Source organism: Brienomyrus brachyistius, chromosome 3 (assembly GCF_023856365.1).
Source record: "Brienomyrus brachyistius isolate T26 chromosome 3, BBRACH_0.4, whole genome shotgun sequence".
Taxonomy (NCBI): domain Eukaryota; kingdom Metazoa; phylum Chordata; class Actinopteri; order Osteoglossiformes; family Mormyridae; genus Brienomyrus; species Brienomyrus brachyistius.
In genome coordinates, this window is record NC_064535.1 from 30178868 (window position 1) to 30204696 (window position 25829).

General features: G+C 44.2%; 1 protein-coding gene across 1 annotated transcript in view; it reads right to left on the minus strand.

Annotated features, from left to right (window-relative positions):
• tbxas1 (thromboxane A synthase 1 (platelet)) overlaps positions 1-25829 on the minus strand; it is a 76259-nt gene that overhangs the window by 10504 nt on the left and 39926 nt on the right. The window contains 5 exon segments of the mRNA XM_049007871.1: positions 17058-17273; positions 17276-17377; positions 17670-17852; positions 18053-18119; positions 18231-18319. Of these exon segments, the coding sequence (XP_048863828.1) occupies positions 17058-17273; positions 17276-17377; positions 17670-17852; positions 18053-18119; positions 18231-18319 (657 nt within the window).

Here is a 25829-nt window from a genome sequence, read left to right on the forward strand (position 1 = left end):
TGACAATATGGGGTTGAATTTCTCAAAGTCTAATTGCATTATTGGCCAAAACGAGGTTTATGATCTCTCTTTCTTGCTCCTGTGTGAATACAGGGCGCCTGCCTCCTTGGTGTTCTCGACGTTCAATCCTATGTTCGGCAAACAAAATACATGTAGCTTACTGTAAAATGAAACATGAATACATATCAAAACGGTTGATATAGTACATGCAGTAAGCTATGGATTTTCTGTTGACAGAAGATAAGTTTCTCACCTGTGCTCTTGACGAAATGTCCGAACTATTGATGCCACTGTGTTCCTGCTTAGGTTAGGCTGTACTCTCAGTCCAGCCTCCCTCAGTGTTAGTCCGTGGTTTATTACATGGTCCACAATTGTAGCACGAATTTCGTTACACAGATTTGGTTGTTTTCTTCTTTGTGCATGTCCTACCCCTCCTCTAGGTCTTCCTCTCCCTCTTCCTCTTCCCCTACCTTGGCCTCTTCCTCCACCTTGTTCTCTCCGGATTCCCCCTCTCATCCGTACTCTTCCTCTTCTTCCGACACTGTCCATTTTTGTTGAAGACAGGTGAACTTGCCTGTTGCCTTTTACAGTTTTTTACGATTGTTTACACTGTAAAATAAAAATTTCCACACAATTTGCAAAAGTCTACTCCAAGGAGCAAAACACCGCCACAGATTTGCACAACATTACACACAATGTCTGCTTCACTCTTTTTGCAAAACATTACACACAGTGATTTGTAAAACTCTACACACATTTCGACAGCTTAGACACAGATAAGGATTGTGAGGTTACTTCCTTGTCATTACAAAGCCCCAGATTGCCAATGACCACACTAATGAACTAATTGGATAAGCACATCCACAAGGTGTGGAAGCACACATGTGCTAATTAGAAAACGCAGCACTCAGGTGTGCTATAAAAGGCAGCAGGTGAGTTCACCTGTATTCATCAAAAATGGAAGGAGCTAGAAGAAGAGTGAGAATGAGAGGGGGAGCTCAAAGAGGAGAAGAAGAAGGTAGAGGAAGAGGCCTAGGTAGAGGAAGAGGAGAAGGAGGAGATAGAGGAAGAGGCCTAGGTAGAGGAAGAGGAGAAGAAGAAGGTAGAGGAAGAGGCCTAGGTAGAGGAAGAGGAGAAGGAGGAGATAGAGGAAGAGGCCTAGGTAGAGGAAGAGGAGAAGAAGAAGGTAGAGGAAGAGGCCTAGGTAGAGGAAGAGGAGAAGGAGGAGATAGAGGAAGAGGCCTAGGTAGAGGAAGAGGTAGAGAACTTGAAGAGTTGACAGAACCTGAACAAAGAAGACGAGGACCAAATTTGACTCAAGAAATCCGTGCAACACTTATTGACCATGTTCTCAACCATGGACTGACACTGATGGAAGCTGGACAAAGAGTTCAACCAAATCTCAGCAGAAATACTGTTGCGTCAGTAATTCGGACATTTCATCGAGAAAACAGGTAAGCTAACCACACAGTACATTGAAACTTAAGCTTGCTGTACTTGTCATCAATATTGTTTACTGTGACATTTGAGGCTGCATGTGTATTTTTTTATATATACAGTATATTTTTCACATAGGATTGAGGGTCGAGGACACCAAGGTGGAAGGGGCGCTATGTTCACCCGTGCACAAGAGGCCGCCATAGTGAACATGGTTGTGGCCAATAATTGTATCAGGCTGCGAGAAATCCAAGCCAATATCATTGTGAAAGGTTGCGGAGCGGACGCTGTTTAGTGGGAGTGGATTTGGCCAAAAAAATCAGGGTCAGCGTGAGAATAAGAAAAATAGTTTTAATTTTTAGGGGAAAAAAGAATCACACAATAAGGATCCATTGTCCCAATTCCTAAAGATTAAAAACAACGGTCAAAAACTTCCTAATTACAGCAAGGTTGGGTAATCTCTTAAATGCAGAGAACAAAATCACCCCATTCCCAGAGCCTCTGTGCTCATACACCAAAAAAAAAGACTTTTTCCCCCACGACTAAACAGCAAACATATATCCGGCGGCCAGCACCATTTACAAACAACGGGGAACACATAACAATCAATTAACTCCTAAACAAACAAAGAGACTCTGAGACACCCGCCCAACTTCTCAACTCTGCAAGTAAACAGATTTCCTTAATGGATGAAAACCCAATCCATCCCTATGTCACCTGAGAAAGGACAATACAGAGGTGGCTTGATCAGGGCCTCCTCTGTCTCCCCCCCTGGCCATAACCCACACGGGCTAGGCCAATTAGGCCCGGAACCAAAGAAATATTCCCTCGTTTCTGCCCGGCACCCTTTAGCTGCTGGCCAGAGCAAACAACCCAAAGACCAAACAATCGACACGGATGGCACTCCCCTCGTGCACAAATACCCCCTTGCGCTCAGGTTTGCGCCCCTACCTAAGCACAATAAACAGGTATGTATATGCACGAAAGTCTGTGTGTGCCTCCTGTATCGGTCTCCTCAAAGGGCTTCCCTGTGCGGTCGCTCCATGACCGTCACACACCCCCCCACCTCTGGTCTCACGCTGGCAGGCGGGAGAGGAAGTCAGCCGTAGCATTGCTCCGCCCCGGGATGTAGTTGATGGTGAAGCGATACGGCTGCATGGACAGGTACCAGCGGGTAATCCGTGCATTGGAGTCCCGCATGCGGTCCATCCATTGCAGCGGCCGATGATCTGTCTCCAGGAGGAACTCGCGGCCCAGGAGGTAGTATCTGAAGGTGTCAAGGGCCCATTTCACCGCCAGGCACTCCTTCTCGACTGTTGAGTATCGCACCTCCCTCGGATACAGTTTACGGCTGATGTACGCCACTGGATGCCTCTGGTCTGGTTCACCCTGGAGAAGCACTGCACCTATACCTGTATCAGAAGCATCAGTCTGCAACACAAATTGTTCTTTAAAATTAGGACAATACAATACCGGCTCATCACACAGCGCATGCTGTATGTCCTCAAAAGCGTTCCTGGCATCTTCAGACCACTGCACCTGGACTGGACAATTCTTACGTGTCAACTCTGTAAGGGCAGCTGCCCTAACAGAAAAATTGGGCACAAATCTTCTATACCATCCAGCCATGCCCAGAAACGACCGCACTTGAGTCTTAGTCTGTGGAAAGGGGCACCTCTGAATAGCCTCAAGCTTCTGCACCTGTGGCTTGATGATCCCCCCACCAATCACATAGCCCAGGTACTCGGCCTCCCTCTTGGCAATGGCACACTTAGCAGGGTTGATGGTAAGACCTGCAGCTGCAATCCTGCCCAAAACATCCTTCACATGGTGGACATGATCTTCCCACGATGCACTGTACACGATGATGTCATCGAGATACGCCGCCGCGTAGCCATTTGTGCCGGCCAACACCTGGTCCATTAATCTCTGAAAGGTTGCGGGAGCTCCATGCAACCCAAATGGCATTTTAGAAAAATGGAAGAGACCCCAGGGGGTCCGAAAAGCAGTTAGTTTCTTGGAAGGGTCACTAAGGGGTACCTGCCAATAACCTTTCGCAAGGTCCAAGGTGGTTACCCAATTGGCATGTCCTAGAGAGTCAATGAGGTCATCAATTCTAGGAGTGGGATATGAATCAAATTTAGAAACCGAATTTAGATACCTGAAGTCAACGCAAAACCGGAGGGTCCCATCTTTCTTGGGTACCAACACTATCGGACTACACCACTCACTCTTCGATCTTTCAATGATGCCCATGGCCAGCATCTGGTCAACCTCCTTCCTCAATCCAGCAAGGAGCCGTTCAGGGATGCGGTAGCTCATGCGTCGAGGTACGGCGCTCTCACATAGGGTGATATGGTGAGTTACTAGCGTGGTATGCCCTGGCTGCTCCTTGAACAGGCCCAGGCCACAAAGACCGTTGATGTCACTTTGCTGAGCCGGGGAGAGATGGCTGAGGTCAAGGGTGCCCCCCGTTGGTAAAGGTAGGTACTGCTCCTCCACCTCATCCTCCTCTGGCACTCGTCGGATCAAAAGTACCTCAGCACCTGAACCTGGTCGTTCCCGCCACTCTTTCAGGAGGTTGATGTGCAAGACCCGTCTGGGGTGCTTTTGCCCTGGCTTAGCAACCTCATAGGTTGTAGACCCCAGCTTCCGAGTGACCTCAAAAGGGCCTTGCCATTTCGCCAACAATTTGCTGGAGTCACTTGGCAACATCACCAGCACTTTGTCACCTTCTACAAAACTCCGAACACGGGCTCTCTGGTCATAATAATACTTTTGACACAGCTGTGCCTGTTCGAGGTTCTGTTGTGCCAGCTCCGCCATACTCTTCAGCCTTTCCCTCATCTGCAACACATATGAGAGGATGTTCTTTGGCTGTGGCAGATCTTCCTCTTGCATCCAGATCTCTTTTAATAATGCCAGGGGTCCCCGCACATCCCGGCCATACAACAACTCAAAAGGTGAAAATCCCGTCGAAGCCTGCGGGACCTCCCGGTATGCAAAGAGAAGATAGGGGAGCCAGTTGTCCCAATCTGCTCCGGTTTCACTAACAAACTTCCGTAACATCTGCTTGAGGGTCTGGTTAAACCGTTCAGTCAGACCATCGGTCTGTGGATGATAGGGTGTAGTCCGTATACCCTTTATCCCTAACAATCCATAAGCCTGCTTAAGGAGCTTGGACATAAAGTTGGACCCTTGATCTGTAATTATAGCCCTAGGAAACCCCACCCTTGAAAACAATTGCACAAGACAAGTGGCTACTGTCCTAGCCTTCACTGTTTTCAAAGCAAAAACCTCAGGGTACCTAGTGGCATAATCTGTGATGACCAACATAAATCTGTTTCCAGCTCTACTGCGCTCAAGGGGGCCTACCACATCCATCCCCAACTGCTCAAAAGGTGTCCCTACTACCGGCAGAGGCTCTAAGGGGACCTTTGGGGCACACCTACTGGCAGTTTTCTGGCATTCGGGACATGTTTTACAGAACTCAGCAATATCTTTGGCCATATTTGGCCAATAAAAATAGCGGCTGACTCGGGAAACTGTCTTCTGTCTGCCTAAATGGCCTGCCCAGGGAATCGAATGGCCTAAGTCAAGGACTACCCCCCTAACTTCCTGAGGCACTACCATCCTTGCCTCTGCACCTCCCACTTTAAACAACACACCATTCTTAATGGCAAACCTCTGTCTGGAAGTCTCTCCTCCATTACCACTGAGTTGCTCTGCCTGAGCCTGCTGATATAATGGGCCAATATCTGCGTCTTGTTGCTGCATTAAGCTCATATCCGGAGGGATCTCTAAAGGAACCTCCAACATTTCGGGGCAAACCTCTCCTTGACCCTGAGCCGCCCCAAATTGAAACTTCTCCTGTCTCCTCTGTCTTTTTGTCTTCCTGGACTTCCCAGGCTGAGCTTCAATGTCTGCATTCTGAAAAGGCAATACAGGAAGCGGTACTTCTTCCTCCCTCTTTTTAGCCATAGCCCTCGTCACTGTCATGTTACACTCACCACTCCCAGGTACTAAATCAAGCAGCAATGGGAAGTCCTGTCCCAAAATCATCTGATATGGCAGGTTATCCACCACCCCAACCTCCAGTAAGTAAGTCTGTCTAAAAACCTGCACATACACCCTGGCAGTTGGATGCATTCTCTCTTCCCCATGAACACACTTCAGTTGGGTCATCACAGAGTAGTTCCTTAACTGGATTGGGACCAAATCAGAAGACACTAAAGACTGCATACTACCAGTATCGACCAGTGCCTTAACCTCCCGCCCATTCAGGACTACAACATGACAATGGAGAGCTACAGGCTTCTTAGGGGAACTAAGCCCAGGCACGGTACATATACAAGATTGGTTGGCTGGATTATTTGGACATTTTGGTTTTATATGACCCTCCTGCCCACACTGATAACACACCAAAGGTTTAGAGCCACTAGTCCTCAATACAGGGCTCTGTTTGACCGGACCACCCCTATCAGCCACAGACTTACCCCCACTGCTGATCTTCATCAAAGGCGGAGACAGCCGGGTGGCCCTATTGGAGATGGACCTGTTGGAATCTCTGTCCCGTCTCCACCGAGCACATGACCAAGACTGGGCCTTCCGTCGGGCAGCCACAAAGACATCTGCCAGCGCAGCAGCATCAGAAGCAGATGCAGGGTTACGCTCCCTAATCCACACCTGGAGTTCTGGAGAGACCAAACGCAGGAACTGTTCTAAAATGATAGTCTCTCCAATCTCCTCTTTGGTGTGGTGTTGTGGTTGGACCCATCTCTGGTACAGGTCCCGCAGCCGGACATACAGCTCCTTTGGGGTCTCTTCTTCGCCCACCTCTGCTCCACGGAACTGCAGTCGGTAAGTCTCCTGGTTGATATCATATTTTGCCAAGATAGCCTCCTTCAATAGTGCATAACTAAGGGCGTCATCCTGGTCCATACTGACATAAGCAGCCCTAGCCTTGCCCGTCAGGAGGGGCGCCAGTCTAACTGCCCAGTCAGTTGTTGGCCACTGACACGCCACCGCGATTCGCTCAAACGTCACTAAATAATGTTCTACATCATCAGTCTCACCCAATCGTTGCAGTCTAGGTTCCCTCTCTATCTGAGTTCTAATTTGGCTACTCGTCTGAGGTGCACTAACCAATGGTGCTGGATGACGTCCCATGGCTGACGTTCTCTCTGGTGGCTCACGTCCACCAGCAGCATTAGCAGCAACCCCAGGATCTGGTGCGGTTCTGACGTGTACCTCCCGCTGTAGGAGGCTAAACTGATGTTGCAACGTCTTCCACCGGGTCTCCTGACGTGCTGCTTCTTGTTCCCACTGAACATCTCGTGCCTGCTGCCATACCATATGGCTACGGAGCATGTCCTGCAGCTGCTGAAGAGAGGAATCTTCAGCCACGCTAGCCATCACAGGCTCAATACCATCCTCCTCTTCCCCTCCAATGGCCATGGTCTCCTGCGGGCCAGATTTCTTCTCTGTGGAGGCACCTTTCTTTGGCGCCATCGCCTCCTCCCCAGAAGGCCAATCGATGACAGCGCAGGAAAAAAAAAATACAGCAGAAAATACTGATGCAAAAAAAAAGAAAACTCACTCACTACTGCCTCCTCATGGCATCCCACTTCTGACACCAGTGTGAAAGGTTGCGGAGCGGACGCTGTTTAGTGGGAGTGGATTTGGCCAAAAAAATCAGGGTCAGCGTGAGAATAAGAAAAATAGTTTTAATTTTTAGGGGAAAAAAGAATCACACAATAAGGATCCATTGTCCCAATTCCTAAAGATTAAAAACAACGGTCAAAAACTTCCTAATTACAGCAAGGTTGGGTAATCTCTTAAATGCAGAGAACAAAATCACCCCATTCCCAGAGCCTCTGTGCTCATACACCAAAAAAAAAGACTTTTTCCCCCACGACTAAACAGCAAACATATATCCGGCGGCCAGCACCATTTACAAACAACGGGGAACACATAACAATCAATTAACTCCTAAACAAACAAAGAGACTCTGAGACACCCGCCCAACTTCTCAACTCTGCAAGTAAACAGATTTCCTTAATGGATGAAAACCCAATCCATCCCTATGTCACCTGAGAAAGGACAATACAGAGGTGGCTTGATCAGGGCCTCCTCTGTCTCCCCCCCTGGCCATAACCCACACGGGCTAGGCCAATTAGGCCCGGAACCAAAGAAATATTCCCTCGTTTCTGCCCGGCACCCTTTAGCTGCTGGCCAGAGCAAACAACCCAAAGACCAAACAATCGACACGGATGGCACTCCCCTCGTGCACAAATACCCCCTTGCGCTCAGGTTTGCGCCCCTACCTAAGCACAATAAACAGGTATGTATATGCACGAAAGTCTGTGTGTGCCTCCTGTATCGGTCTCCTCAAAGGGCTTCCCTGTGCGGTCGCTCCATGACCGTCACAATCATCAACGATGACCGTATTTTCAATAACATCCACCGAGTCTCTCTGTCAACATTAGCTCGAATCCTCAAGAAAAAGCAAGTACACATGAAGCAACTATATCGGGTACCATTTGACAGAAATTCAGAGAGAGTGAAACATCTGCGCTCTGAATATGTGGAGTTATGTATTGTTCATTTTACTGCTATGGTGTGGTATTGTGCACTGCTCATAATGTTCTGGCACAAAAAAAATGTGCAATAGATATTGAATAGCATCCTATTGTCTTTTACTGTGTTTCAGAGAGTCTTGCAAATGGATGCAGAACAAATTCAGCATGAATTTATATACAGTGCTCAGCATAAATGAGTACACCCCCTTTGAAAAGTACGAATGTAATCAGTAGCTCAATGAACAAAAGAATAACTTCCAAAATTTTCACAAGGCTGAGTTTTATTGAACACTTGTTTAACTCCATAACATGAAATTAAGGTTAATAATATAACTTAGATCACAAAATCTTCAGTTTTACTCAAATTGGTTGAAGCAAAAATGAATACACCCCGCAACAAAAAGTACTACATCTAGTATTTTGTATGACCGCCGTGATTTTTAAGGACAGCACCAAGTCTTCTAGGCATGGAATGAACAAGTTGGCGACATATTGCAACATCTATCTTTTTCCATCCTTCAAGAATAACCTGTTTCAGAGCCTGGATGCTGGATGGAGAGTGATGCTCAACTTGTCGCTTCAGAATTCCCCACAGGTGTTCGATTGGGTTCAGATCAGGAGACATACTTGGCCATTCAATCACCTTCACCCTGTTCTTCTTCAGAAATGCAACAGTAGCTTTAGATGTGTGTTTTGGATCATTGTCGTGTTGGAAAAGTGCACGGCGACCAAGTGCATGGAGAGATGGCAGCATCTTCTCCTTCAGTATAGAGCAGTACATTGTTGAGTTCATGATACCATCAATGAAATGCAGCTCCCCAACACCAGCAGCACTCATGCAGCCCCACATAAGGACACTGCCACCACCATGCTTCACTGTAGGCACCATGCATTTTTCTTTGAAATCCTCACCTTTACGACGCCATACAGTTTTGAAACAAGTAGTTCCAAAAACAGGGATTTTTGTCTCATCACTCCAGAGTATAGAGTCCCAGTAGTCTTCATCTTTTTCCGCATGGGCCCTAGCAAATTCTAGGCGTGCTTTTTTGTGCATGGGCTTTAGGAGAGGCTTCCTTCGTGGACGATACCCATGCATGCCATTCCTCTGCAGTGTGCGCCGTATGGTGTCACGGGAAACGGTCACTCCAGTTTGGCTTTCTACTACTTTAGCTAACTGCAGTGAACTTGCATGGCGATTTTCTTCAACCCTTCTCATCAGCAGACGCTCCTCTCGAGATGTTAACTTCCGTGGATGGCCTGGACGTCGCTGTAAGATTGTTGCACTTCCATCTTTCTTAAATTTTTGGATCACTTTTGCTACAGTATTTTGACTGATAGGTAAAGCTTTGCTGATCTTCTTGTAGCCCTCACCTTTTTTGTGTAAAGAAATGATTGCCTTTCTCAGATTTTGTGACATTTCTCTTCCATGTGGAGCCATTGCTGACAGCATGAAATGGGAAGGGCTTTTCTTTGTTAAGTAATGCCCTTTTATAGTCACCTGTCTGCTGGACACCTCTTAAATGAATCATTAGACTCACCTGTGGTTGAATGCCTGTTAATTAGAATTTTGTAGTCTTAAGTGTGGCTTTTCTCCTAAGACTATAATTGGGGTGTACTCATTTTTGCAACATGGGCTTGAGTGAATTTGTTAGGAAAATCACTTTTTTGTGTGTGCAAATCAACAAATCTTGTTTGCAATCAATGGCCCACATTTGTGAGAGTATTTTGTAATATAGTATCTCATAGAAAATGTTGATTCTGAAAGGAAACTAAAGGTTTTCTGACAAATGTAGTGGGGTGTACTCATTTATGCTGAGCACTGTATGTGGATGAGGCTGGATTTAACCTTGCAAAAACACGAAGACGAGGGAGAAATGTAATTGGACACAGGGCAATCACCAATGTGCCAGGGCAGCGAGGGGGTAACATCACCCTCTGCGCTGCTATCACACAAAATGGGGTCCTCCACCACCATGCAAATCTGGGACCCTATAATGCAAATCTAATACTTGCATTTCTTGACAGATTGCACGAGATTGTCACAGCATTAAACAAAGTGGACCAGATGCGGTACATTGTCGTTTGGGACAATGTCTCATTCCATCGGGTTGCTCTGGTCCAGAATTGGTTCCATGGTCACCCTGATTTTGAAGTGTTATACCTTCCCCCATACTCCCCCTTCCTGAATCCAATCGAAGAGTTTTTTTCAGCGTGGCGGTGGAAGGTATACGACCTGCGGCCCTATGACCGTTTGCCCCTCATTCAGGCCATGGAGCAGGCATGTGATCAAATCGACGCAGCTTCTGTGCAGGGGTGGATTCGTCACTCAAGGCGATTCTTCCAACGGTGCCTTGCCAATGAAGACATAGCCTGTGATGTGGATGAAATCTTATGGCCTGATCCAGCCAGACGGAGAGATGAGGAATAGTTACAGTATTTGTGTTGCTTTTTTTTCCAGAGTCAAACTGTATGTACTTCAGGCAGTAATTTTTATTTGTCTACAGATTTTATTTGTTTCATTGATTTCATTGTTGGTTGATTACTGTAACTGATTATGGTAAGAAATACTGTATTTCTTGAATTGAAATAAATACCGGTACTTGAAATATTCAGTCTGCAGCATCAGTGTTGTGCAGTGCTTGGTAAGTTTATAGTAGGCCTATTTGTGTACATTCTCCCTATATCTCAAACTAATCATGAAGAATGTTGTGGGTTTGTCACTATTTTTTGTCATCGAAATGATCCCTTACATAACATCTGCCCAAAAATCTAGCACATGCTATTTCCTAAAATTAGTTTTTCTACACATGTGTTTTTTATTTATCACAGCAGTGTGAAACTGTCTGCAATAGTGTCTGATCATTGAGGACTGTGTTGGTTAAATGAAAACTAATAGCATTTTCACAAATATGTGTATATGTTTTGACTGATATGTGTATGTTTTGACTGAAGTGTGTCATTTTGCAAACAATCTAGGAATTCTGCAAATTGAGTGTGGTGTTTGGATAATTGTGATTAGATTTTGACAAAAAGAACCTGCTTTTCAAAATTGTGTGTAAACAATCGTAAAAAACTGTAATAGTGCTTAAACACCTGATTGGTGTGTCTACAATTAAGCAAACAAGTGTTTGCACTCCTGATGACTGTGTTGAACCAATTGGTTGGACGGTGCGGTTATTTGACAGTCAGTGCTTTGGTATTGCAAGGAAGTGACTTCATGATAGATTTTTGTGTGTAATGTATGTTAAGTGTGTTTAGTGTTTTGCAAATCACTGTGTGTTATGTTTTGCAAAAAGTGTGAAGCTGAAAATGTGCTTACAGTTGTGCAAATCTAGGCCGGTGTTTTGCTCCTTGAGTATAAGGATTTGTTAATTGTGAGAAAGTTTTAATTTTAGTGTCTAAGCAATTGAAAAAAACTGTAATCCTAGTGTACAAAGAAGCACTACATTGCCTCCTGCTGGCCATGTGATAATTGGACCAAGTCCTCTTTAATCAAGGGACCACCAGTGAGTTGATGGATTATCTCACTGCTCATATTCCTTGCATGAGTATGCTTTCCGTTTACAAAATGTCCCACGATGCAAAGCGGCTAAACAACCAAGCAGCTGAGCACAGCATTTCTGCTGGTATAGGTGTAAAACACATACCCTGAGGCACACAGCACCTGTGGATAGGGCTAGAGATAGGAAACTCTCAGAGTGGGGGGGCACTCTTGCAGCCCCATGATAATCATATCAGCTGTGTGTGGGACTGGGCCGCAGCCCAGGGAAGGTCAGCTCTGATCAGTGTTAATCTGTGTACTGAACTGAGCAAACAGCTCTTCCCGCTCTGCTTTTTCATCCTGATAAGTCTTCAGCTGTATATTTTATGGGCAACAAGTCCGTTTCCAAGCCAGAACCCGGGAAGGTGGGGTTGGGAATGTGTGCTTCTGATTGCTGGTGGCTGTTTCTCACACCATGCACTCTGCGTTGTCGGCTGGCTGAGCCATACAGGTGCTGAACCCGGGCCAGCTGAGACACAACTGCTGGATGGCATAGTGCAAACACACAGCTTAAAATCCCTTTGTAACAGCTTCTCTTTTGATTTGTTGATCATTCGTAAGATTAAATAAAACACATGATGAACTTGACCGCAGAAAGCAGAAGTCAGTTATTGCTTTTAATAATCAACTCTTAATCAAAGTGGCTGGATATTAAATACATTGTTGATGGTTAAAAGGGCAACTTCATGTGAACATCTCACTTGTGCAAAGAGGAAGGAAATAGCAGGACAACCACTCCCCAATTCTTCAGCCGGGATGACAGACTGTTCCATAGATAACCACAGTCTTTTAAAACTTCTGCTATGATAATCAGAATGGCTGCCACTAGTCCCTTTGACCCATCCATGCTGTGTCTGTAAGCCACCCTTTATGAGCTGATTTTCCAAGTCAATACCCTGCAATAATAGGGGTGTGGTGATGAGATGTTTGAGATCCGGAAAAAAAGACTTAAACAGGTATGATCGTATGCGGTTTAAGAAATTCATCAAAACATACGATATTATTATTTCTCTTTCTTGTTCTTGTTTACAGGTTACCAACTGCCTGCGACATACCTTCAGAATGCTCAAAAAGCCATGCACACTGATTATCATTCAGGGGTGGTTAGGGTTAGTATGCGCTACCAAATTCTCTTTTAACTGAACGAGGGTAATGGGAGAGCCTGGTTCCTGGATCATCTATGTGGTGCGGCCCAGGGAGTGTTTCTCAGTGCTCCCCCCAGGCTTTGGATCACGGGGACACAGCTACCGAGCTAGGATCTCATGTCGTACCACAAGGGGAACCAAATCATCTCTCCACTGGCTCGAATTCTGCTTCTCTCCAAGTCTCAGCTTGATGGTATGCTCACAATAACTACTACTCTTTAAAAATAATTATCTTGGGTGTGTTGTAAATATGCAGAGGAAGATTTGCTTTTGTCTCTATATGTGCACTTTGCCTGCTTTGAGGAATGTTTTCCTCTGATTGACAGTCAGGTCCAGCTTTTCTGTCTCTCTTCCTTACACCAATCCTGAGGCTTTTTCTGACTTTCTCTGTCTTCAGTCTGTTCCGCTCCATAGTATCCTGCCAAACCATGGTGAGACAGCCCTTGGCACCAGGATTGGGAAATGTGTAACCTATAGTAAGACCCCCTCTCCCCAGCCCCCAAGCCCCCCCAGCACAGTCTTGCATCTCCACTGTAAGTCCAAACCAAGGCTGCTTATTCATGAAGAAAAAAAAGCCAAATTAATGATCCACCCAGGATCACAGACCCCACAGCATAGCTGTATCACTCTGTGTATCAATCAATGTCACTGTGGCAGCAATATAAACACCACACATCCTCTCCACTAGTGCATTCTGGGAAAATTGCTGATTCACTTACAAAAGCATTCGTGGAACATCAGGAAATCGGCTGGCAAATAATATCAATCAATAAAATGACACCTCCAGAAAATGCTGAATCATTGAAGGGGAGCTGAGAAGGTACTGCTGCGTACTGATTGAAATCCAAGATGCTGTGAACACAGGGTCAGAAAGCATGGCGATATCCCTTCTTTCTGTTGTCTGGACCTAATCCTCACAGGAGCTAATGCTTTTTTTATTCTCCCATGAAGGCTTCAGAGAGCTGTGTGGGCTCCCTGTCACATGATGCCTCCCCAGCCCGCTTCCTGTTTTAGGGTATGATTCTCAAAAGCCAATCTCATTGCAAGACAATTTCAGAAGAAAACAGGCAACTAGTCAGAGATGGGATGTGGGTGACAGGTTCAGTAAAAAATCCCCTCATGCGTGAAGAAACCTTTCTGACTCAGTGAAAAATGAAAACTTTTGGAAGGTTCTATAAGGGGGAATAAAAATCACCCTCTGAGCCACCCTATGGGTTCCAGGTGCTTCCATAGGGCCAGTAAAGGGACTGAGGAAGCTGCTTGTGACCAAGAGTTACAAGGTTCAGGTACTAACTTTCATTGTCCTGTCAGGAGGAACAGAATTATACTGTGGTCAGACCCGAGTTGCCATTCTTTTAAATCTTCACTTCTTACAAATATAAATATGTCTACTTTTTTATGAGTGGCATTAATTGAGATCATTGATTTCTAGTAAAGATTTAACAGCAAAGTTTTACTTAACAAATGTAAACGTAACTGAAAGTAGTTTTGCCAGTTATATGAGTTACAAATATTATGAATATAAGAACCCTGTGTGTAAGGTTTGCATACTCTCACGTCTTTGCTCCAACTTCCTCCCACAGTCCAAAGGCATGCAATTAGGTAAACTGGAGTTTCTAAATTGCCTATAAACATGTGTACCTTGCGATGGACCGGCAACCCACCTGGGATGCTCAATCCATCCTGGAAGAGGTTGCAGACTCACCAGCACCCTGTAGTGGGTAAGCAGTCTTGAAAGATGGATTAATCGCTAAATACTATAATAACCTGTTTCTTTCCTTTACCTCTCCAAACATGTTTAACATTACAAAACTTCCATCGCCTGGGTAACAATGTCTAACAATGATGAGACGAATGCCGCACAAATTGACCAGCAAGCAGTTGTAAGTTTAGGAAGATGTGCAAAGCAGATTCATATCCAAGCCTTGCTCCTTCAGAAGGAGAAAGCTGAGCTGACAGAAGCATTCGACAGCAAATCCCTCCGTATTTCAGGTAGAACACAACTGACACCTCCCAAATAGTGGATTCACAGTACAAAAGAAAGTCGGCTGACATCGACTTATTTTTTCCAAGTCATTCCAGAAAACTTCTGTACAGTAGGCTGTCTTACATATAGGTAGTGGTGAATTACATTTGTAGGTGAACACTGCTGTAAATGATTGTTGTATTGTTATATATGTGTATAGGCCCAATAGCTTGACTAAGAATGCTCAGGAAATGAAAAATGATTTCATTGTGTGACTAGATGCTTAAGCAATGATGGATTGACAGCCATGTGACTGTAATCTCTTGGCTTCTGAACATGTCCATGTCTACATGTAGTGCAGATGGACTGCACATGATTGGAAAATGGTCAGAAACTCTTATATGCTTGTAGGGTAGGGTAGGGTAAGACAGGGTAGAAAATGACCGAATACGATAAGATAGGTAGGATAGAGTATTTTATTATCCCCATAGGGAAACTATTTTTCAGTGAATATAACATTTTACACCTGCCATAACACAATATAATATTGGTAGTATCTGATATAATGTATAATATAATATTGTAGTATCTGAATCACTTGGTCTTATACATTTTTTTTTTTACTTTCACAAAGCATGCTCTATATCGCATGCACGATTTCCCAGGCACACACCACTAAAGGTTCTGGGGAGTACACACTATGTTGCTGGAGAAGGTACCGAAAAGAGAAGTTAGTCCACTTAGGAGTATACACTATGAAGTGTGCATCTCAGCTCAGAACAGAAATTTATTGTACAAGTACAGTTGCATAGCAGACATGGCAGACATTTCTAACAACCAAGCCTCAGGGATGATACAGCAGGTCAGAACAGAAGCATCTACCTGAAACCAGGCTGGTTTAAGGCAGTAGCCCAGCAGTGAATCAATCAGACGAACATCAAACAAACGAGTGTCGGTACACATCAGATCGTCCATCCGTCAGCACATATTTGGAATGGCCCCAAACGAAAGATACTGGTCAGTTGAGCAGAGATGGGAAGAGGGCCATCCATCAGTGAGGGGGTTTTGCTAGACCAATTTTCCATTACCTGATATTATAACGTGTAGCAGATGGTGCTTAAAGGCCGCTGCTGTTGTACTCAAACCCCCTGGACTAGCTGCACTAACAAATGTACCTTTCAGAATGCATTCAGAATAGCATCCTTTACACAGCCCACAGATCTGCCGCAAAGCGAATAAAAAAACTCCTCCCAGGATGGAGGAAAAACCTCCATAAACACCATTTCTCACACCTAAGCCAGCCTGGAAGGGTGCACTATATTATTTAAGCTGTGCAGGTCTAGATATGCCCAAGGTGTGCCATGAGGTGTGTCATCTTTTAGATAAACCCCTCATTCTTCTATTCATTTTGGTTTGTTGGTTTTATCTGCTTGGGGTTATCCAAGGTTATTCTTGTGTGATCTATCAAACCTTCATTAAGATAAGTAATAAACTATACTACACTATACCACAACACACTAACATGATGCCAGACAACAGCAGAAGTGCACAAAGTCAGGATCTGTTCCTTTTTTCTATCCATCCAACTTCAATAGCTGCATATTCAGAACAGATTTCCAAAGGAACATGGACCCTATCCCAGAATGCACAGGGCACAAGGCAGGGCACACCATGGATAGGAAGGCAGGCCAACACAGAGCAAATCACATACTATAAGAAAAGCCAGAGACAACAAGTCACCTAACAGTATATCTTTGGGAGAAACTCGTGCAAGAGGATGTGTAGAGATTATGCAAACTTGACACACAGAGCCAAGGGCAGGAATTGAACCCCCAGTCCTGATGGTGTGAAGCGATAGAGCTGCCCACCAAACTACTGTGTCGACTTATTTTGTTGTATACCATCAAAAACATATTAGATCTCTTATAAATGCCTCTACTGATTACAGAGCAGTGACCACTGACAGTGTCAGCAATATTGGATATTAGGTATTAGCATTTCTTTATCATTTAACAAAGACAAACTGCTATATAACAGTGATCCTCTGGAGGGTTGTGTCATCACTGCAAAGTGTAGTGATGACTTAAAGGAAGAAGATAGCAATTACTGTCATGGCTGATGCTAGGAAGTATTTCCAAAAATGCCTGCATTATACTGCATTATTGACAAGTCAAGAATGTTTTAGGCAAAGTCTTGTTAGGACTTCTGCATCTAAAATCACGGCGGTCAGACATGACAAATATTCAGGAACACAGAAAAGTGGATATGGCAGGCCAGCTATGAGTGCTACAGGTCCTGCAGGTCTGCCTGTGACCCAAAGACTGAGGAGGCCCATCAGGAGGCCAATTAAGGAGGGACCCAAAGGCCAGCAAATGGCCACCACTCACGTGTCGGGAGAAGAAACTGCCCACCTCCTCCTGCACTCTCCGCTGGCACTCGGGGTGGATGGCCAGTAAGTAGCAGATGAAGGCCAGCGTGCTGCTGCTGGTCTCATATCCGGCCAGCAGGAAGATGAAGACCTGGCCCACAATCTCACCCTCCGTCAGCACCCTCCTCTGCACTTGCCGTGGAGCCTCACCTGCCGCCTCCTCCCGGTCTGCGACCTGGTGCTCTCATCAGCATGACTTACCAGGTCGAACCGATCCAGCAAGACATACTCTCGTTCACTCCTCATGTCTAGCATCAGCTGGAGAAAGTCACAGCAACGCTGTGGAGGTAAAGGTCAAGGGTCACTCCAGGTCCAGGAGCTCTGAATCACTGTTCTACCCAGGTGACCAGGTTGCCTTTCTTACATTCATCCAATATCTTACATTCATACAGTATTTCAGTATTTAACAAACAGTCTGAGGAAGCACGCCTTGCCCCAAAATGAAAAATGTTCCCAAAAGGCCCATGGGAGTTATATAATCACTTACAGTCTGCAAGCTCAAGAGGGGAAACTTCTCAACCAGCTGAATGTCGTTTTCTAGGAATTCAGGAAACCCATAATGAAATTTTACCTGAGTGGCAGGCAGTTTGTCTCTCTGCTTGATCATCGCTTTGATGCACCCGATGAAGAAACTGTTCATCTCGTCCCTCGACTTGTTAGGCAGGAACTGTGCTAGAGGAGCAATGAGGAACAGGAAAGTGACGGCAGGCGGGAGGAAGAAGTGGGGGATCAGTGAAACAAATGACTGCACAGCCTACGGTGTGACTGGTGTAGGAGAACTCCAGGTGTACATGTCTAAGAGACACTCGACAATGGATAGCCTTCACTAACTTCCTCTATTCCTGCCAGCTTGGTTCCATTATATCAATTATTTAACCAATTAATTGGTCAATTGATCAATTAGTGATTTTTTCCTTGGAATGGATCAGTGCTGCAAAGTCATTATGACTGCACTGGATAAGCAGGATGGATGCGTAGATGGATGCTTTTACCATAGCTTTGCAGCCTAAATGCTTGATAGCTGCAGACACAGCAATCAACAATCAAATATAAGCCACTACTTCAGACTATACAGCCACACTGGCCCAGTCTGAGAGATGTTCCAGAAGGTGTGAAAACATGAGAGGTTTACCTGTGTATATCAAAGCTCAGCCCTGAATCAGCATGGGTCTTCAGGTTGGTCAATAGAGTTCCTGTGGCTTTGTTGATCAGAGGGACCATCTGAAATGACACAAGGACCACCTCAGCTTACCAAGTTCACTGAGTTCCAGCTCCCTCCAGAGATGAGACTGAAGACAGTTTGTGGCATGACAGCACGACATTGTCCAAAGCAGAGGACAATTCCTGTAATTTAGCATTGGGAAATCATATTAATGGTTCACCAATAGTCTAGGACTGTCAGTATTAATTGAATTAATAACCAAGTAATCTACCAATTAATATGACGATTAAGCTAGTAATCATTTGTATGTATGTGTGTGTGATGTGCACACATATATATATATATATATATATATATATATATATATATATATATATATATATACATACACACACACACACACATTTTATTTTATATTGCATTTGGTGTGAAGCAGGAACCAACCCAGGATGGCGCACTAGACCATCGCAGGGTGTATGCACGCATGCTTGCTCACACATACAGTGAGTTAAGGCACTCCAATTCACTTAAGATACATGTTTTTGAACTATGGGAGGAAACAGGACTAAAAGCAAGTGAATTGTTGGCAGTATCGCGGCAACACCACCAACCTGTTTCATTCTATTGTTCATTCAAATTTTCAACTCAATTTTTGTTTTATAAATATCCACTAATATTAATATTTATCGTGTTATTATTATGATCATTTTACAATTGATAGAGAATCTAATTTCATTTCAACTACCTCTAAACCACTGAATCTTTATAATGCACCTGCTATTAGCTTGTACACAGAGATAGCATTTGTACTATAAACTATAGTCTTCTGTTGTATTTTGTTCTATAAACCTGTAAAGTTATTGTAAATCTTTGTACCCACTGGACAACATAAAATTTACCAAGAAAAAAGAGCTGCACTGAACAAAAGCAATATTTCTGTTTCCAGTTTTTCACATGGGAAGCAATGACTTTCCTGTCAACCAGTAAAATTAAAACAGCAGCCAAAAATGATTTTGTCTGCACTTCAGATTTTCTGTAACACATATATCACTGAGGCTCTCAAACAAATCATCAAATGTGAATGTCTACCAGTTGCAGCCAACTGTATTAAATGGTGGTGCATTGCACAAATGACGTGTACAGGAAAGTAATCTATGTGCTGTTGAGGTTTATACTTAGCATTTCAGTTAGCAAAACCCTCCCCATTTGATGGAAAGAATGGATGTTTATCATTGCCTCTCCACATAAGCTCAATATACTTCTAGATAGGAAGCATGTTTCATTTTAAGTGCCTCTAAAAACGTACTTCTGCTGTTTACAAAAAAAACAATCTATATGCCGCATGAGATTTTGGAAAGGTTTTCACTTTTTTAAACTGGCAGGAGAGAGCTTATCAGAATATTAGAAAAGGTCACAGGGGGCAAGGAAAAAAAGGAAGTGTAAACCACCATTTTTTTCTCTTCCATGAAAAAGAAAAGGAAAAAATCAGATATACTATGCTAATAGGTATACTCAAGTCCCATCTTATTTAAGGCCAAAGGTTAATCCTTCATGTGCAGAGGGCACTGCTCTCTTAGGGGTATTTGATACAGCTCCTCCATATAGAAGCCTCCCCACAGCTCTGCCATTAATCCTGGCCCCCATGACACTCCCTACAGTAAGAGCGTAGAACCCAGTTGTATAGAGTGAGAGCAGACATCAGCAGAACCAGACACTAATATTTCTGATGTTTTTTTTTTCAATAAGCTCAGGACCCTGTTATTGTCTGTACACACATGTGCCAGGAGTGATTTGTTACATATAAGTGACTGCCCTATCCTGCCTGCTTTCCATTTGGGGGTGAGGTCTGGGGAGATGAAGAAATGCAGGCCTGCTGATGGGAGGAGACACCACCCGCATCCTTTCCCCCTTTTGTGGCCAGCACTTTTCACGTCTCAAAGGACATGAGTCCCGGATTCTTCCAAAATAATCACCTGCCTTTAGCTGTTTCACTTTGCATATGCACAAATCAACCCAAAACAAACATTCCCTGAAAATGATCTCATTTAAGCTTCTGCCCCAAAACACTGTGTGTTTGTTTTGTTAGTGCCACTTGTCCACAGCCAGCTGCTTGTCCCGTCATGATGCATCAGGCCGTCAAACCTGCTATCTGTGTGTCTGGCTCTTCTGTCCCTCTATTTTCATGCCAAACTGTAATAGTCAGAGCCGTATATCTATCTGCCCCCTAGTATCTCTGGATAGGCCTGTATATATATGTGTGTGTGACACCATGTGACTCATCTCTTTTCCCCTTACAGCACACATTATAATTTCCTGGCCCCTGTCCACTCACAGCAACTGCATAACAGTAGAGCCAATTCTCCACACATACCAGAACAGGTGTGAAATACACATACACACATGTGTGCACGTAGTTCATATATTCTTATCATTGTGGGGACTCTCCATTCATTTGTTTGGGCATAACCCTAATCCTAACTACAATAAGTCTAAACCTTACCCAGCCTAATCCTTAACCATAAGTAACCAAACAAAATACAAGACCACACACACAAAGGTGTCATTTTGTTTAGCTGTAACGTTCATCTGCTAAAGTGCGTTCCCAGTCCACGACTCTGCAACCACAAGCTATTTTAATGATGCCAATGGGAGCAAAACCTGGCTGAGAGATGCACATGGATTCTCCAGAGCAGGGTCACATAACATGAACCCGCAATCAGGAGAAATGGCTGCAGTGCTACTTTATCAATGCTGTTAATTGTTAAGATGAGCGAGGCAACACTGGGCACTGAGACATGGCCCATGGTTTGAAACCCAATTACACCATGGTACACCATGAGCCCACAGTGCAGCCCTACCCCCACACTCTCCATCACTTCCACTATCCCAATGTCTGTTCTTTATATACCCCTAACACAACACCCCCCGGTATCAGGGGTTTTGCCACAAAGCCCTGTGTACCCTCCCATCTCAAGGTATCAGATCAGTGGATAAGCCTTACTGTAGCATACCGTAAAATATCCCTGTTTTTCTAATTATAGCTAATTATGGTGTCATGGTTTAAAGACAGGAAAATATGTGCTCTGACCTAAGCCATACTGGGTCGCCCCACACTAATTAAAAGTGATGCCTGGGAGTCAGCCTTGTGACGGCCTATCATCTCCCAGCTCAGCAACTAGTACAGTCCTACAGGGCCTCAATCCCTATTACTGCCTGCATAAAGGCCATCTTCACACTGACAATTTCCCACTGTTTATGGGCAAAGTAGAATAATATGCATTTAAAGCTATTATTATTAGTTCATTTGGGTTAGGATTTAAATTTATTTAAATATCCATAAACAGGTAAATCGGAGTATTAATACAGTAGTGCAACTTTAAAAACTTGGATGTACGCTTGTAATTGGATAATATACTAATTTAGCCATGTCAGGAAATCATCACATCAGGAAGAATCCTGTTCCACTCCACTGTGATATGTCAAGGCACAAGATTCTACAGCTTTGCCAAAAGATTTCTTGCATGAGTGTCATGCCAGATTCATGAGAGTTGGCAATCCTGGATCACGGGGAATCAAAACATCTGGGCACAGAACCCTATAAACAAGACAGACCAAAAGCAGGATCAGCATTAATGCCAGGACTGGGGAGCACTTTTATACATGGACTAACAAGGAAGCAAAATGAGAGGCAGCTGGAGTGACGCACACAAGGGCAGGAACAAGAGGCAACACAAATGCGTAACAGAATCAGAATCCCTCTGGATCTGACAGAAATTTCAGCAAACCGTTTAAATCACCGTTTCTCAAACTATGGGCCGCGGACCGGTGCCAGTGCGTGAGAGGGTTCCTGCCAGTCCGCGGAGCCTCACTTCTGCACCAATCAAAATTCTGTCAGATCAGGTCTGATCTCAGTGCTGCTGTCACTGCGTGCCCCTCCCTGCGCCTCCGACTTCACAGTCCGCTCCTTGTTTCAGCATTCTAGAATGTTCAGTGTTCCCACCCTTTGTCTCATTCATTCCAAACTTTTCACAGACACACACGCATTACGAGAGTTGTCAATAAATCATGGCATGTTCATAACAAGCGAGTCTGGAATCTTTCTTTCGGAAGCGTCCATCAAATGACTTACAGGATGAGCCAGAGGCAAAAAAGCATCACCCATTCACTCGAAATTACGACATTTCATACATTAAATTTGGTTTTATTTATAGCTATAGTTCCCCCCTGAAACCAATCAGTGCCAAGCTATGCTAAATAACGGGGCTACAAAACCATCAAAATTACGCCAGAATTTGGAAACATAACATGCACATCTAAAACATAAATCAGATTACTTCTTTAAAAGAAAACGCAATGAATTGGCCACCCAAACCAAAATGCTGAAAAGTAATTTAACAGACAATGAAAAACTTACAAAGGCGTCATACATCCTGTCCCGTCACATAGCCAAATGTCAGGAGCCATTCACTATTGGGGAGAAGCTAGTTTTGCCCTCCATTGTCAGTGCTTGCTTGGAGGTGTTGGGTCCCGCTGTAAAATGACACCGTCTGTCGCCGAATTGATGACATGGCAGCAGATATTAAAATGCAAATCAAAAAGCATCTGACTGGTTTGCCATTCAATTAGACGAGAGCACTGACATTTCAAACCAAGCCATACTTCTGGTGTACATCAGATGTGTTCATGAGGGCCAGTTTCATGAGGATTTCTTGTTCTATAAGGAACTGCCAGGGACCACAACCACTGGAGAAATATTTTGCGTGCTGGATGGGTATATCACTGGGTATGGGTTGCTGTGGGGTCATTGTGTCGGTGTCTGTACAGATGGGGCAGCGGCTATGACCAGTAGGCACAACGGAGTTGTAGCTCTGGTGAAAGCGGTTTCTCCATCAGTCCAGGCAACGCACTGCATTATCCATTGAGAAGTGCTTGCCTCTAAACGCTTGTCCACAGAACTGCATGAAGTTCTAAATCAAGTGCTCCAGATTGTGAACTTCATTATAGCTAACCTGACAAAATTGGGTTGCAGATAATGGGTGCAGATAATGTACATCTGCTTTTGCACTCCGAGGTTCGTTAGCTGTCACGGGGGGCAGAGTATACGAGTTAAGACATGAGATTGAGGTCTTTTTGACAAATAAACAATGCAGTCTTGCTGATCATCTGCAAGATCAGTCGTGGATTATCAAGGTAGCCTATCTCTCTGACATCCTGGACCATTTCAACACGATGAACATGTCAATCTAGGGCAGAGCATGTGACATTTTTCAGGCCAACAATAAAATCATGGCCTTCAAAAAGAAGCTCTCAGTCTGGACCAACAGAGTCAACAGAGGTGTGTTTGACATGTTCGGCTGTCTGTCATCTTTGGCTTATGAGGGTGTGGATCTGGGGGAGGAGCCCGCAGTGATCGCACAACACCTTACAGAAACACTGCATCATTTTGATTCGTACTTCCCTTCGAAATCCCATCTCATCAAAAAGCAATGGGTATGAGACCCGTTCGCCAATCGAGAGATGAGCGATCTGCCACCTGTGGTCCAGGATAAACTTTTGGAGCTCTCATGCGATGCTGGGTTACAGTCGAGATTCGGCCGGCTGTCCCTGTCCGAGTTCTGGCGGACATGTTATGAGGACTATCCCCAGCTGACTGAGATGGCAGTTAAAACAATTTTGCCCTTCTACTCCACGTATCTGTGCGAGACCGATTTTTCTCAACTGACAGCCATGAAAATAAAGGACAGAAACAGACTGAACTCTGAGTGACTGTATCAGTGTGTATTCCTCGTTTCGACCAGTTAGTGGCGAGAAAGCAGGCACACCCATCCATCCATCCATCCATCCATTTTCCAAACCGCTTATCCTACTGGGTCGCGGGGGGCCTATCCCAGAAGCAATGGGCACGAGGCAGGGAACAACCCAGGATGGGGGGCCAGCCCATCGCAGGGCACACTCACACACCATTCACTCACACATGCACACCTATGGGCAATTTAGCAACTCCAATTAGCCTCAGCATGTCTTTGGACTGTGGGGGGAAACCGGAGTACCCGGAGGAAACCCCACGACGACATGGGGAGAACATGCAAACTCCACATACATGTAACCCATGTGGAGACTCGAACCCGGGTCCCAGAGGTGTGAGGCAACAGTGCTAATCACTACACCACTACACCCCCCCCCCCCCAAAAAAAAAAAAACTGGGTTTCTTGGTTCTTATACATAGGCATAGGTACACAATGATAATAATAATGATAATAATAATAATAATAAGAAGAAGAAGAAGAATAACGATAATATTAACAACAGCCTAATGACTATATATCTGTATATTTACAATAATATATGTCAAATTTAGCCAAAACACTCCTGTTAGGTCATGTTTAATATTGTTCTTAAATAGGCATAAGCTCAAATAATACTAATAGCAATAGTAATAATAACAGTAGTGGAGTGGTAGTGGTGAAATAATAATAACAATAATAATGATAGTAATAATGTCTGTCTGTCTATCTATCTATTTCTGCGGATACGCATCCGTGGGGGGTTGGGGGCGGTCGTTTATGCAGGGCCCTGCAGCCCCAAGGGCCTGACATGACTGGTTCCCAGGACAAATACGTTTGAGAAACGCTGGTTTAAATGACTCTACGACTTTTCCTCATATAAACATTTTAAAAATAAAAACAACAAGAGTGACTGACTTGCGCACCTGGGCCTCGAAGCAGCTCTGATTGCCCTCCCACTTGCAAATCGCGCTATTCGCATGATAATAGCATGATAATCCGATAGTTGGAATTGGGTAAAGAAATATGTGAATACGGCCATTGTGATTGAAATAAACAAGAGCACATGTCTGGGTAGTGTTTACACTGATCGGCTACAATATGTCACACGCATACGTCTCTGCTGCTGAAGCTTTGCGCCAGTGTTGTCACTTTCCGCAGCGAATGTCATACCTGTGTTCATGATAGCGCTGTTCATGCGGCTATTTAGAACGTGAATAGCGATCTTCAGGTGAGGGCAACACTACACGCCCCCCCCATGCAAGTAAAACAAAGAAAGTTGACATGGTTTACTGTTTTTTGCCTATTTAACTTAATTTTAAAAACTTTAATACTTCCGACAATGGACGTTTTGGAAAGAGGACAGATTACGGATTTAGTCAGTCTTTTTTCTTGATTTTACATAAAGATTTCAGCGAGATATAAACTGAAATACATGAGAAAGATACGCGCTCGACGATGCAATCGTCGTAAGACGATTAATAATTAATTAATCGTAAGAGCGTTAATAATAGTGAATTATTTTATGTCTGTTAACTCTGCATAGGCACTGCATCATATTTATCGATTTCTGTATCGACAAATCACAGTTTATAATGTGATTTTTTTACAATTTCTCAGCATGTCTGAAAATAGGTTTTTGAAAAGTATATGTTTAAAGTTGATTTTAACAAAAAATAGAATAACATTCTAAGTGATTTCAGATTATTGGTGCTGAATAAAAGCACATGTAACACTTTGGGATAAATGTTTTTTAGGTAGGTGAAATATTTTAAAATGTCAAGGC